Below are 15,573 nucleotides of genomic sequence, written 5' to 3'. Positions count from 1 at the left end.
TCATACCCGCAGTTGAACTTAAAGATTTTCTGAGACAATGGTGCATCCCAACAGTCACCAGTGTACCTGGTGATTGCCGAGATCTGATCTTAGGCTGTCATATTTACATCTTTCAAAAGTTCCTGAATGGACAACTGTGCTCTCAATAGAACAAATGGTTCAAGTAAAAAAATAATTTTTGATGTGTATTTCATAGGATACGACTATGTTAATTCTACCTTAATACTAGGTTGTAAGATAGAAATGTGCTAATGCGAGAAATGTGAACTAACCCCCGTTTATCATTATAAGTTGTGAAAATTGTAATAGAAAAGATGTATTACAAACCATGAAGAGTGTGCATTCCTTCTTGAAATGCAAAAATTTCCACACTAGCAAGACGAGGGCGACGCCCTTTTGTTTTTACAAGTAAATCTGAAATAATTTTCTATTTTCCACTTTTTTCTTGCGAGATACTTCATCTCAAGAACTTGCACTTTTGGAATAGCCTCCCCGCCGTGTATTTTTGACATTTTTCTTTAATTGCTTGATATCTCGTTTAATTTTTTATATAGCTTATAATATATTAAAGAAGAAAGTAATACAAATAATGAAATTATATAACAAAAATTATTTGGCGCACATTGAAATAATTTTTTTACATTTGCGTTAAATTGAAATTATACGTTATTCATTTATTTGTTTTTTACTAAGTCATAATATAATTTTGAAAAAATTGAATGACAATAAGACATTTCAGTTTCATACAGTTGACAATATTAATAGTATGTTTAATAGTAATATTGTTACGTTTTTTCCCGTGGGTTGACCAATAATTGACTACACTGAATAATCAAACTTAACTTTATTTCACTTTAAATAAAACAAACACTTCAACTAAAAATTTACTAGATCACTTCGCGTACCGCACTGTAACGTCCACTTGACTGTATCGATATCCTCGTGGCTAGCCTTTAAATATCGTAATCGAATGTCGCCGAAATTTCTCCGAAGTTCTGTCGAAGTCGGTAGCATTTTTCTCGCTGCCTCTCGATTGGCGGGGAATAATCGTGCACTCGCGCACTCTTACCCACGTCACGCCTGGTTTATGGCTACCAGCGGCGGCCGGCGTTATTTTCTTTCGAGCATAATTCACAACAATATGTAGCGTCGAAGTTTGTAACCAGAGTGTAGTTGCCTTATATTTCTTGGACAATTCCTCAAAGTCAACACAATTTTTTTATAGAATGTTTTATTGCTATTGGAGTCTCGCCACTGCTGAAACTTTTCATATGTTGCCTGATACCTATAATAGGAAGTCTGTGATAAAATATCTAGTGACACATTTTTGGCTTTTAACGAAAAAAAATGTTTTTGAAGTTCTCTTCAAGTGCTGTAAACCAATGTCCCAAGATGACCCCACAGCAAATGTCTCCTAAACTATTGAGGTCCGGATTTTGATTCAAATATACGCGCGCCAGTACTCGCCAGTTCTTTGGCGAGAAACTGCAGTGATTAAGCGTATTCAACCTCTCATGAAAAAATTCGAGTCCAATTGACAAATATTTATAATCATTGATTTATCGATAGTTCATCAACTATATATGGCGCGTTTTCGACCGGAGGCACCGGTTGACCTGAAGTGATGCTGTGACCGCGCGCTCTCCGCCCTCTATCTCGAAAACGGTTCACCGTATAAAAAATTTTTTCAAACAAAATTTGTAGAGAATTTTGTATTCTACAATATTGATAATAAATACAAATAGCAAAAAACCCATAGGAAATGAGATATTTAAAATTTAATAGTTGCTTACACCCGACCATATGTAGGTTTTGAGACAACTTTTAGGGTGTCAATATACAAGTATTTACAGACTTACAGCTGGGTATCTCGAATTCCGAGATTCTTACCTAATTTAAGCTTAAATGACTGGATTAGAGGAGCTCTTCGTCACCTGTGTCAGCATCAGGATTTTTCTCAATTTCATCAACTTTCTCCTTTACGTCTTTGACAGTGGTGTGTGATGATTCGGGAGGTGCGCACTGAAAGAGATCAAAGGTGAAAATTTTCAGAACAAAAATCACGTAATATTTTTCCGAAAAAGATATATTGTATATTTAATGAACCTACATATTAAAATTACCTGTTTATCACTGTTTTTCGTACAGCTATATTTTTTGAGGCTGAAATTTTGTACGTATAGGTTCGTTTTATGTTTTCTAGATGTGTAATAAAAAAGAAGTTTTAAACAAAAAAAATTCTTTCATCACTGTTTCTTCATGCCCTTAAATTTCCAGTGGGTGAATTTATATTTAGTATCAGCATTGCACCCGTGCGGAGCCAGGGCAGTGGCTAGTAATTTTCAAAAAAAAAAAAACATTATTGTTTTCAAGTATTTAATTGACGCAGTTGGTACAATCAAATTATTCGAGATTACCGGATCACTATTATGATGACTGATTGACACTAGCGATCAAATTTTCTATGTCTCTCCGGCGTCGTATTCATAATTTTCACTTCTCATTCCAGAATCACAGTTCAACAATGAATATTATAGAGCTTCCTGATATAATAATGGTCTCGATATTTTGGGAAATTTACCTCAGTAATCCGTTTTATTACGAATTCATAACTTTTTTAAGAATGAATTGATTACCAAAAAATATCCAAAATCTATTGAAGCGATTCACGCCATCCACAATAACATGTGTTCAATATGCCTCGATATCTTCGAAATACCAACGTTGCTACTCTTCACACATGCAGTTTCATCGACAGTGATTCAGTTTTACTACACATTCCATATTAAAGTTCACTTCAGGTAGTTGTTGCACAGGTTTTTGCACTTCTACATTGGACTATATTCCGTTTAGGTTCCTTAGTTATAAGTGTCACCATTACGACTTCAATCTCGAAATTATACGACGTCAAAGTTGAAATCACGACTTCATTCCTTGAGTTACGACTTCAAATTCAAAATTTAACGATTTAACGGATTTCTTGAAACTCGGAGTCCTGAAGTCAATGAAATTAAAAGTTTCATCGAATGCTGTGTGCACCAGCCTGTGTTAATCTTATCTATCTGTTGCAAGCAACGTCAGTTACTTAATCTGTGCTTCAGTCACAGACTGTGCTTCAGTTTCATATTTCACGAAATAAGTTTCCCCAATGTGCACCGCGCTTAAGTGTAAGTACAGAATGTTTATCATTCTGTGACTCAATTTGGTAACTTTACCTGTTATCTGTTATTGTGATTCGTTACTTTGTGCCAAGGTTGTTAGTTGTTTATTGTTAAATAATATACCTATTATGAATCATTTCTTATCATAATATTTTGTAGGAGAAGCAATTCCGTTTTATTTAGATGTTATTTTGTATACGTAAGATACTGGTAAACACTTGATAATACCAATAGAAATGGATATATATCCTATGCTGATAAAAAGTGATTACAGTGTTATCATCAGAATAAATTCAAGTCCGGTAAGTTGATATAAATCGAGGTTTTTTTTAAGAGAAATGTATTAGTATTAAGTGTTAAAATATATTGTTATTTATTTACTAATATAGGGGTTATAAACAGATTAACAAATCCAATAGAGAACCCACTTTATAATTTTAGTTCAAGTGGGCTTTGAGAAAAAAGAATGTAAATTTTATTTTTTTGTAAATTACATTAGACAATCGAAGAATAACATAATTTTTTTAAGAGAAATGATCACAACATATCAATGAACATTTTTTTCATCCTGCGTTTGAAACAGTCTAAAGAGATTTCAAAATATTGAATATCATTGCAAATTGTTAAAGGTTTTAAGCATTCTATAAAATGATGAATTTTGAGCAGCATTTGTCCTTGTGCAAGTTAACCTAAAGAATTCTGTACGCCTCAACGTTCTACCCTGAACATTGAACTCGATTTCTGAGTAAAGCTCTGGGCAGTGGACTAATCCTTTCATCAACTTGAAAATCATGATAAGATCCGTAACAGAGCCTACTATGCACATATGCATAATATAAATTGAGGAGAGGTTTTGCCGTTCTGAAATTTTGACAGTTTCTTTTGAGGAATCCATTACGGTTTTTTCTATGTGTGAATTAAATGACAACTTTGAGTCGATAATTATTCCCAAGTCTTCTACTTCTGAAACTGATTTCAGTTCGTGATTTTCAAAGTAATAATTATTTCTAGTTATATTTTTGTTCATGGAGAATGAGATTGACACGCATTTTTGTGGATTGAGAAACAAATCATTATAATCACAAACTTTTTTGAGCCGCTTCAAGTCCTCCTGAATGTCTCCGCTGTCATGTGAATCCTTTACTGTGTGATAGATTTTCAAGTCATCGGCATATAGTAAAAATTTACACTTGTTAAAGCAACTAGAGCTTTCGTTGATGTATATAATGAAGAATAAAGGACTCAAATGGCTGCCTTGAGGAACTCATAATGATACCGTGAAGGGGAGTGATGTAAATCCATTTATGGCCACCATTTGTGACCTGTTATTCAAATAGGACCATATCCATCTCAATAAAAATACCTTTATTGAATGACATTATAGAATTTATTACAAACTCTTTTCAGTTCACTTTAGGTAGAGCAGCGAATTGTAATCATATGTTACTGTCCACAAGCATTTCGAGAATCCATTGCAGTTTCGAAAAACATGGCAACTATTGGATTTTTAAAGACACTGTATGTATCGCTACATCATTGAATGATCAGAAGATTAATGTAAATCTTTTCCAGAACGCAAATGGAACATATTTAAATGGTATGTTAATACAGTCCACAAAAAGTCCCCCACTAATGAATGGTGACATTATCAACTTTGGTGTACAGAATGAATTTATATTCCATTTGATACGGGGGGGTAGTATATGGGAACAACATAGTGGAGTAGCTGATCATCTTCCAAGTGAAATAGATGTTTATCGAAATTCTTATTCAACCGTAACTCCATATACAACTACCCCTACTTATAGAACAAATCCTACATTCAGAACAGATTCTGCATATAGAACAGAACCTGAATATACAAATAACCCTGTACCTACAACTAGTTCTGCTTACACAACTGCTCATCCATATTTAAATGTTCCTGAGTATTCCACTGGTAATGAAGATATAACTGTTCAGGAACGTTCAGTTGTTCCTGCTTACAGAACTGTTCCTGAATATACAACGGTTCCCGCTTCTTCAACTGATACTGCATCTATAGAAGACAGTACTTCCTCAGGTATAGTATTTGTTACTGAAATAATGGTCATATTTTTTGAACTGAAGAATCGTTAAATAACAACCTGATTGGGCAAAGGATCAGAAAAATCTCTTTTTGTCAGGGTTCCTCAAACATTATTTCTTATAATAGTTTATACTTACCCCTATATAAAACTATACTTTTTATGGGCAGAAAGGTTTCGGCTTTCTTCTTTTCCATTTTTATAGAAACAATGTGGGAATCTTCTGAAAAAGTAAAATGATTGATTTCATAATCAACTCTACAAAGATGTGCAGAGAAGTAACCACTTTCAGACGCAAACTGGAAAAAAGTCCTCTTGAAACAACTACTTTTATATGAACATTGAATTACAGGAAAAAAATACGTTTGAAACAATTGCTTTTAAGTGAACATTGAGTTGAACAAAAAACACTTCATCCTATTCAGGAGAAAATGTTTTCTATAAGTCAATGTTCGAGAGGGTTTTTTTTCCAGTTTGTGTCCAAAAGTTACTTCCTTGCATGATACACAAATCTTTGTAAAGAGTTGAATTTTGAATTAATTACTTCTTCCTTTCTTTGGAGGATCCCCACATTTTTTGTATGAAGATGGAGAAATAGAAAGCCAAAACCTATCTTTCTCAAAAATTGATCCCTGCTAAAATATACTCCTTTCAATTTAAATGGAGCTCTAAGGGTGGATTTGATAAAATGCAGAATATTGGCGAAAAAGATATATATTTTCTACAAATTTTCTGATCCTTGATGGAAGCAATTCATCAATTAAAATATTATTTGGATCAGTAATTATTCTTTTTCTTGGAAGATAAATTTTGGATGAATATTTGTTTTAATGGCTCGTTCTAGCTTTTGAAAAATTTCTAATCAAACATATTTTTGTGAGAAGTCAAAATTCCGTATTTCCACTTTTGGAGATACCGCCGTTCCAAAGTCAAAAAACAAACTATTTCAGGACCTCACTTTTGGTGATAAAAGCTCGTAAAATGACACCTTGTCATGATTATCTGCTCTGAACCTTCATTCACTTGGCACTTCCATTTTTTTTTTATACAAAACTTTTAATTTTCTCAATATTATACCTTTTTCAGCAATTTACATCGTCGAAAAGATATGCAATGCAACCATCTTTTTGGTCTTTCTCCAGGTGAAAATGTTATCTACATATTATGCTTTTGATACTTGAAATCTTCATATATCTATCATATATATATATATATATATATATATATATATATATATATATATATATATATATATATATATATATATATATATATATATATAGACATATATATATATATATATATATATATATATATATATATATATATATATATATCATCTTCAAGAGGAAGATCTTCCTCTTGAAGATGATAACTTGGTGATCGAAACACGTGTCAAGGTGTTGAAAATAACGAATCGTTGTTAGAAAAAAACTCTAGTTATATTCATTACTACACCAAAGGTTCCAAACAGTGCATCATGAATGAATATTATTTGAGTTTTTTTTTTTTTGAAATATTGAGTATTCAGCTAGGTTAGGTTACATTTCAAATTGCTGAAATTCACTACGTTCCTAAAAAAAAATTTTTGTGAAACATCATATAATTTTTATGAACTGTTTTGTGTTCGAATCTGCCTTTGGATATTTTTCTTGCAAGAATGTATTTAATTATAATTAAGTATTTACTAGAGATTTATATCATTACATTTCTCTCTGCAATAAAGAAGGTAGATTGAATCTGCTAAGTCCAATGGATGAAAGGACTTCAAATAGTTATGTTGCTCGCAAGGTTACTCGTGGAGTAATCTAGCGAGCATTTGTTCAATGATTTTCAAGTGTATGGGATTGAAAAAATAATTTTGCCTTCCTCAGTAGATAATTGGTATTTGTATTTTTAACTTATTTCATTTCAATGTTTTCAATCATTGTGTTTGTTGGATACTAGTAACAAGGCGTTTGAATTTTTTTAGTTCCTCTCAATTTTGTTCAACCTATAATTGAACAGTTTTTACTTTGAATTTGTAGAACATGGACTACAGTGTGGTAAAAGACCAAAATAATCTAAGCTATCAACTGACCCTATAAAAACCAGTATTGCTGTCCTTACAAGCAAGACCTGTCTAATTCTTTGAACAGTAAACAGTAAGTCTATATTTATCATTGTCTCTTTATTTCTCATTCTCCCTTCATGAGTGTACGCTTTTAGTGTCTTATACTTGTGGGGAAGAGCAATCTACGATGAAAGTTAGTTATCTAAGAAGACATAGCGAAAACATTTGGTGATGTAAGGTTCTTAATCAAAAAAGGTGAAATTATTGTTTCGCTTATAATCCATGGTAATATAATGAAATCATCTATTCTATGATATGCACTCTGTTCAGAATCATAAATGAATCCTTTCTTTGTGGTTCTGTTTTCAACAATAATATTATGAGTTTCGAAAGTATACTTTATCGAAAGTATGACATCTAATGAAGTACCTGAAAAGTTGTTGTAATTTTCGTTAAGTTATTCGAAATGACTATGAAGTGGGGAATTTATAGCTTTTTCAATTTGAAAGTCAAGTTAAAGGAAAGCAATGATTTTTTTTTCGTGAGAATTCGTCATAAATATTCAAATATTACTTGTTCAATTTATTTATCGCAATATTCTATTAAACAAAAAAGTAAAAGCCAACTCTTCATAAATAATGACTATACAGTAGATTTAAAAAATATTTCGTGAGCTAGAATGAGAAGCACAGCTTCCCAAAAGATTCGAATAGCAAAGGAATGAAAATTTAAACTCCAATTTACTGCTAATAATTGCCATTTATACATAAGAACATATCTAACTTATCTCTTTGATCTCCAGTAGTTTTGTAATGATGCTAGCGCCACCTTGCGGCAAAGATATAATTTGTTTCTATGACTAGTAAAAAATTAAATAAAACTTCAGTGAGGATCAAAATATTCTTTCAAATTTTAAGCTTTCGATTTCAAACGGACAAAATCTATCTTTGATTACTCGTTTTATTTTTAATTTACTGTTTTAGTTCAATTTATTGTTATAGTGCCTACAGAAGTAGCAGGTCCATCAAATACCCCTCAAGAATATACAACAAAAAGGGAAATGTCCAAAGCAACAACTAGTTCAGAAACTGATAATGGGGAAGTAAGTGACTAGAATATATTCAATTCACTTTTTGAACATTTTTTGTAATTTTTTTATGTTCATTCGCAGGAACTCCAAGATGAAATGCAGTGTGCCGTATGTTCTGAAATGTTTATCAAGGCGACTACATTGAACTGTTCGCACACATTTTGCAAATTTTGCATTGAAACTTGGAAGAAAAATAAATCTGCCTGTCCAATTTGTAGGACAAAAATTACATCGATGAATCCAACGTTGGTTCTGGACAATGTCATAGAAATGGTAAAAATATTTTGTGTTTATTCATGAATCCACTGAAAAAAATCAATAAGTATGACTATAAGTAAGCTTACCTACTTATACTCAGACTTATCCTTTAAAAACAGTTGGGTCCAACAATGATTCGTGATATCTATGGAGGGTCGAAACACCGCAGTCGGGTGTTCGATCAGAATGCTTTGTTTTTTGGTTCTGGTTTGAAATGTGACTAACCCAGATCCTTCATAAAAACTTCAAGAATATATTTTGTGTTCATAATTTTTTTCATTCGAGGTTGTACAAAATGGGTCAGAAGAAGTCAAACAACACAGAAAGGAGATATTGGAAGACAGACAGAAATGTGTGGAACAATCAAAACATAAAAGGGGGGACTCAAGTACAGGTAATTTTTTTTTAGAATTCTTCAGTTATGATAATAATAATATAATTCAAAAAGATGATTGAAATATATAACTCAAACGTATTACCAACAAAAATATTTCTCCCATACACACAGGCGCTCCACTAATTCCTAAACACTGACTTAACATGTTCAAGGAGAACGGATGAACATCTTCACTGGCAGCAGGAGGTTGCATATCTTAATGAGGCTCTTGAACTGATTTCAAATTGGGGTCAAATTACAAGTCAGCTCTGTTCCTATTTGTCGCATTGAAAAACAATTTCTGTTTATACTCCTTCTAAAACCAAATTGTGATGAAAGAATAATGTTTTTGGCAATAAACACTTTTGAGTCACTTCTGGATTAATCCTTTGAAAAATATTCAATTGTTATGGTATGATAATGTTTAGTTATATTAGTTTTTTTATCTCTCATACTCTTGAAAATGATAATATCTACTAGGTGGTCACGTTTGTAATTGGAAACTTTTTTGAATTGGAATGTGATAATTGAGTCTATACTACCAGCAAACTTTGGTTATGATTTATTAAAAATTTACTAGATTTTCGAATTATTTACAGGTTACAAAATCATAATAGACTTGAGTTAGAAGTTGAGCAGAGAAATTTTAATAGAAGAATATTAAAAATTTCTTTTTTGAAGTTGAATAATTTCATATCTGTTGATGAACGTTTTGGTCTGCACTTGATATCTCCTGATGATGTTGAAGAACAGGCTGTTGAGAGACAGTGCTTTAGTTGTGTGGGAAAAATGTTTTCATTGGATTCTCTCGATCTGTAATTTTGTACAATTACAATATTGTTTAGCAAGTTTGATGTATATTGTTCCGTTTCTTCTAGAAGAATCAAGGATAGAAATGGTATCAGAAGACTCAGACAGCGGTGATGAATCAGATGGAATGAATTGGTATGTCATATCACTTGAACAATAAAATGTGCTTCTCAAAAGTAATGAATGAATTCGGTAAAAACATTGACAGAAAAATGCTCAGTCGAGTCTAATTTCACTTTTGAATTTTCATTCATGCGTATCACTTTCAACCTCTTTTCCCCCAAAGAGAGACAATCCCCAGAAGTTCATATTTTGTTCGATAAAACTGACGCAAACTGACCTCCAATATTACAGTCAACAGCAAATTATATTGAAATTGAATTTTGCGATCTTTTAAAAGATGTACATGAATTTTCCCATGATGGTTTTGATCGACGATAACAATTTTGAGCTGGTAATTAAATTCTCCAATTGTTCAATTAGAAATATCGGCTTTTCTGATAAATTAATTTTTTTTTGTTAGCCAAGCTGTTGATACTTTTTTCACTCGTAATTATTTTTTTTTAAATTTTTCATTTATCCTTATATACTGGGTGATAATGAAATCATGGTACATGACGTCATTCAGTTATTTGTAGGGTAAGAAATTTTAAAATCATAACGAAGGTATACTTCATTAGAGCTGATGTAAAAAACTTTATTCAGCAATAAATGTTTGTGTTTTCCTGAATTTATTCAATTTCTTTCAATATTCCTTGGAATTGAAAATTATTGATCTCCCTCTTAATGCTTAGTTTTTTTTCAAGGTCGGGGCAAATGGCCGGTACTAACCTAGAGCGGTTGTACATTCCAAGTATATACTGTTTCTACTGTGATATAAGAGGACACTCGTCCAGCAATTGTCCTTCTAGAGATCTAGATGATGTTCATTATCGTGTTTTGTGTTAACAAAATTAGAATCCTTTTCCAGTATTATAATGCATCAGAGTAATCACTGGTGTGGATCTCTTTATGTTTGAATCTCAGGTAGTTGAACATAACTAAGTTTAAGAATATCAATTTTGAATAAGTAATTTTTTACGATATTCCAGTCTGATAACAAAAACTTGAGTTACTATATTTTAAATTCGACTGCTATTTCATATTCTACTACTACTACTATATTTTTTTTAAATACATGTTCTTCTGAGTTTTTTTTCATTTATGTTTTTCAGCATTCAACGTACGCATGCACAAAATTACATCCATGCTACTGTAACTATTGTGAAATAAGAGGACACTTATCGAGTAGATGTCCTTTTAGTCCTCAACTACAACAGCAACAACAACTTTGATGACAACGACAAATACAACAACAAAAAACTTGTTTTCATATTCAGTTTTGATAAAATATTAATCTATTATCAGTTTTATAATGCACCAGAGTGTGGAATTTTATATCTGAATCTGAAGTAGTTGAACATGACTAAGTTCAAGAATATCTATTTTGAAGAAGTAATCTTTCATGATATTCCAGTCTGATAACAAAAACTTGAGTTACTATATTTTATGATAAATTCGACTGCTATTTCATATTCTACTATTAGTTAGTTTTATATGTTTCTCAAGTAGATATTTCCCTGAAACTTTTTCTTTCATTTATTTATTTCAGTGTCTAGGATGTCGACAAAAAAACGCACAAAATTACATCCATGAAATCAAACTGATTTCAAAAATACAATGTATTTGATATCGATATTTTGCTCAACAAAAACCAAGACTTTTATGGGACGATTTCAATGACGAATATCAAAGGTAAACAGCGTGTTTGGTATCGGATGATGAATACAACATTTTTGATATATTTTCTACTTGCTGCAAAAAGTGCAGAGCTACAAAGTGATTTTTCATTCGGCAATCAATGTCATACCTTGGTTTTGCAACTCCCATAGTTGAACTAAAAGATTTTCTGATAGATAGATAGATTTATTCTCAATTGATACACAAAAGTGTTTACAGTCGTGTGTTACATAAATTAATGTCATCAGCTTATAAACCAATGGTTAGTTACATGAGTCAGAATAAATATCTTAAAATGTTAGTTCAACTAATACAACATATATGCACATAGACAAAAAACTTACTAAATATAGTTAAAATGAATAAACGGTTACCAATTATGAGAACACATGCTTTATCCCATCTTAATAATCATTTGTACTGTATCATCTGTATTGTAACGATCATATTTTTTGAAGTGAAGAAAAATAAAATTTTTAATTAACTGTTTGGGCAAAGGATCAGAAAAATAAATTTTTGTCAGTGTTTCAAACTTACATTCATCGAGGGTTCATCAAACACTATTTATTATTTGAATTGAAAGGGTTATATTTTTAGGAGTGATTAATTTTTGGGAAAGAAAGTCTGAAAGTTACTTCTTTGCATGATCTACACATCCATGTATAGCGTTACTTATTTTCAAATTGATTACTTCCTTCCTTTCTTTGGAAGATTCTCTCATCCATTTTTTTGTATCAGATGGAGTAGTAGAAAGCCAAAAACTTTCTTTCCCAAAAACTATTTATTATATTATAATAGTATATATTTGCCCCTCTACAAACACTTTTTGGAAAAGAAAGCTATTCTCTTTCAGCGTGTGAATCCTTGGACCTCAATCAATATCTGATTTGTGATCCGTCTAATTCTAATGGAATTCCTGAGGAAATTGTTTCTGGAAATACTAAATTCAATACTGAAAGAGATTTTTCCAATGCTTTTGCAAAACACTTAATATCTGTATATGAAGGTTCTGCTAATAATATAAAATCTCAAATTAGAAAATGGGGGCTCTTCCGTTTCTTCACCATCACAGAAGATAATTTGAGGCTTGCAATAATTGCATTTCAACTAGGCTTCATATCGATTCACAGGTTCAAAAAATTTTTATGTTAAGTAAAATTTCAAATTACTGAAATCAACTAAATTTATATTTAAAATAAAAAAAAGTACCTCCAGAAAAAATTCTCGTGAAATACCATATAATTTTTAGAAACTGTTTTGTGTTAGAATCTGCCTTTGGATATTTTTCTCGTAAGAATGTATCTAGTTGGAGGTAGATTGATTTTGCTAAGTTACATGGATGACGAGACTGCAAATATTTATGATGCTCGCTAGGTGGTTCTTGGAGTTATTTACACAGACTACTCAGAACATACGAGATGATGACCATAGTTGACGATGCCGAAGACACAAAAACAAAAAGAATGAATTTGTTCAATGATTTTCAGACTTTTGAGTTCTAAAAAAAAGAATTTTGCCTTCCTCAATGGATAATTGGTGTTTGTATTCATCAACTGTTTCGTGTTGCAATTTTTTTAATCATTCTATTTTGTTTGTTGGATACTAGTGATAAGGTGTTTGATGTTTCTAGTTGCTTTCAATTTTGTGCAATCGATAACAGTAAGTCTTATATTTATCATTACCTCTTTATTTATCATTCTCCTTTCACGAGTGCATGCTTTTAGTGTCTTAGACTTGTGTGGAAAAACAATCTAGGATTAAAGTTAGTTATCTAAGAACGCATAGCAAAAACTTGATCATTCGGTGATGCAAGGGAACATGTTATGTAATTTTTTTATGTTCATTCGCAGGAACTCCAAGATGAAATGCAGTTTGCCATATGTTCTGAATTATTTATCGAAGCGACTACATTGAACTGTGCGCACACGTTTTGCAAATTTTGCATTGAAACTTGGAGGAAAAATAAATCTGCCTGTCCAATTTGTAGGGCAAAGATAACATCAATGAATCCAACCTTGGTGCTAGATAATGTCATAAAAATGGTAAAACAATTTTGTGTCTATTTATGAATCCACAAAAAAAATCAATATGTATGACTATAAGTGAGCTCATTTACTTATACTCAGACTTATCCTTTGAGGACAGTTGAGTCCAACAAAACATTCATGATTTAGCGTTGCACCTCTGATGATACCTATGGCGGGTCGAAACGCCGCAGTCGGATGTTCAATCATGAAAGCCTTGTTTTTGGGCTCTGGTTTCAAATGAGAACAAAAAAATGCATGGACAGGTCTAATTTCACTTTTGAATTTTCATTCATGTATATTATTTTTAACCATTTTCCCCTCAAGGGGTGACAATCCCGAGAAGTTCATATTTTGTTCATTGTACATAGCTTCATTCAGTTATTTGTAGGATAAGAAATTTTAAATTCGTAACAAAGATATGCTTCAGTGTTTTCCTGAATTCAATTTCTTTTAACATTCCCTTGATTAGAAAATTGTTGATCCCCCTATTAATGCTTAGTTTTTTTCAAGGTCACGGCGAAGGGCCCTTACTAACCCAGAGCGGTCTTACATTCGAGAAGTAGATACTGTTACTGCTGTGGATCAAGAGGACACTGGTCTAGAGATTGTCCATCTAGATAACTACTACAATGGCGACGAATACAACAGCTAATTCGTATTTTTGTTCAGTTATAACAAAATAATAATCTGATTCCAGCATCATAATGCATCAGAGTAATCTCCGGTGTGGAACTTCATGTCTGGATCTGAAGTAGTTGAACATAACTAAATTTAGGAATATGCATTTCTATATTTTCCAGTCTGATAATAAAAAATTCGACTGCTATTTCGTATTCTACAATTAGTTTTATATGTTTTTCAAATACATATTTCCCTAAAACTTTTTTCATTTATTTTTTTCAGCAAATAGACACACCTACAAAATTACATCCATGAAATAAAACAGATTTCAAATTTATAATGTAGAATCAATATTCAAGTCAACAAAAACCAAGACAGTCTCAAAGTCACTTAAGGTCAATAGAGTACCTATTACGGATTCCTTGTAACAGGTAACCATATAGGTAATGCCAGAGACCAAAATGTATGTATTCATGATCCAATATACCAAACAATACTTTTTTCTTATATATCTTAGTATGTTTTACTGGTACAGCTAAGCAATTCAGTATGTTTGTCGAATATATCAATGTCATTCACTCGTCAATAAAATTCACCACTGACGGAGGTAAATAATTCAATAAATTACCTCGACTTGACTAGTACAAAAATGGAAATAAACATAAGTAAACTAATTAAAGATAATTAAAACAAAACTTCAGTGTGAATAGATCAGTAGTATATAAGTTGACTTGCGGATCTTGCACAAAACTTTATATAAGAGCATTTTCTAGAATGGAAAGACCAATGCCACATTTGCAAAACATTTTTTAGCCTAAGGACATGAGTTTATTCATGATTATGACGTTTTACATTCAGGAGAGAAAAGTTTGAAACTCAATCTTTCAGAATGTTTAGAAATAATAGATTTAAGATTGGGTTTTTACTGAATGACCAAAAAGAATTAAATAACTCTTCATTACTGAATATTTTTCTGTTTTTCCGTCGGGTATCTGCCACATGCACCTACAAATCGTAGATATACATGAGAGGTAAGGGGTAAGGTGTTTTCACCTGAACCTGGATCATGTCATATCAATCTCTTTGGAATAATAATCATCATTCCGACTCCCACCTTTGTGTTTGTACCCTGTAGTTCATAGGCTAAGACGTTCAGGACTCATGCTTTTATGAAATTTTTTTCTCAAATTGAATCCTGAAGTATTCTCCTTTCAGGCTAATACTAGCATATTATCCAGAAATACTTTGAGGTATTGGACCACAAATGGAAAAAAAAGTATACTAATAATTAAAAGTATGTAATATTCAGAGCGGCAGTAAGATTCTAAAAAC

General features: G+C 31.8%; 1 protein-coding gene across 5 annotated transcripts; it reads left to right on the top strand.

The window, feature by feature from the left end:
• Positions 1-3,102: 3,102 nt before the first annotated feature.
• LOC111517455 (uncharacterized) lies at positions 3,103-15,495 on the top strand. 5 transcript variants are annotated; one of them, XM_074184111.1, is made up of 9 exons: positions 3,103-3,253; positions 3,321-3,463; positions 4,569-4,679; positions 4,734-5,223; positions 8,282-8,382; positions 8,452-8,643; positions 8,914-9,022; positions 9,886-9,949; positions 14,131-15,495. In XM_074184111.1, the coding sequence occupies exons 2-9, from the start codon at positions 3,398-3,400 to the stop codon at positions 14,270-14,272; spliced, it is 1,275 nt and encodes a 424-aa protein (XP_074040212.1). In that variant the 5' UTR covers positions 3,103-3,253; positions 3,321-3,397; the 3' UTR covers positions 14,273-15,495. The 5 variants fall into 5 exon arrangements, with proteins under 5 accessions (XP_074040212.1, XP_074040210.1, XP_074040211.1 ...); XM_074184109.1 differs by having other exon boundaries at positions 9,883-9,949; positions 14,131-14,517; XM_074184110.1 differs by lacking the exon at positions 14,131-15,495 and adding an exon at positions 10,621-11,006.
• Positions 15,496-15,573: the final 78 nt, after the last annotated feature.

Source organism: Leptinotarsa decemlineata, unplaced genomic scaffold, assembly GCF_025532065.1.
Source record: "Leptinotarsa decemlineata unplaced genomic scaffold, Ldec_3_MD MMD2_tig00026354_RagTag_RagTag, whole genome shotgun sequence".
Lineage (NCBI taxonomy): Eukaryota > Metazoa > Arthropoda > Insecta > Coleoptera > Chrysomelidae > Leptinotarsa > Leptinotarsa decemlineata.
Note: the sequence above shows the minus strand (reverse complement) of the source record. Positions and strands in the feature narration are given on the sequence as shown.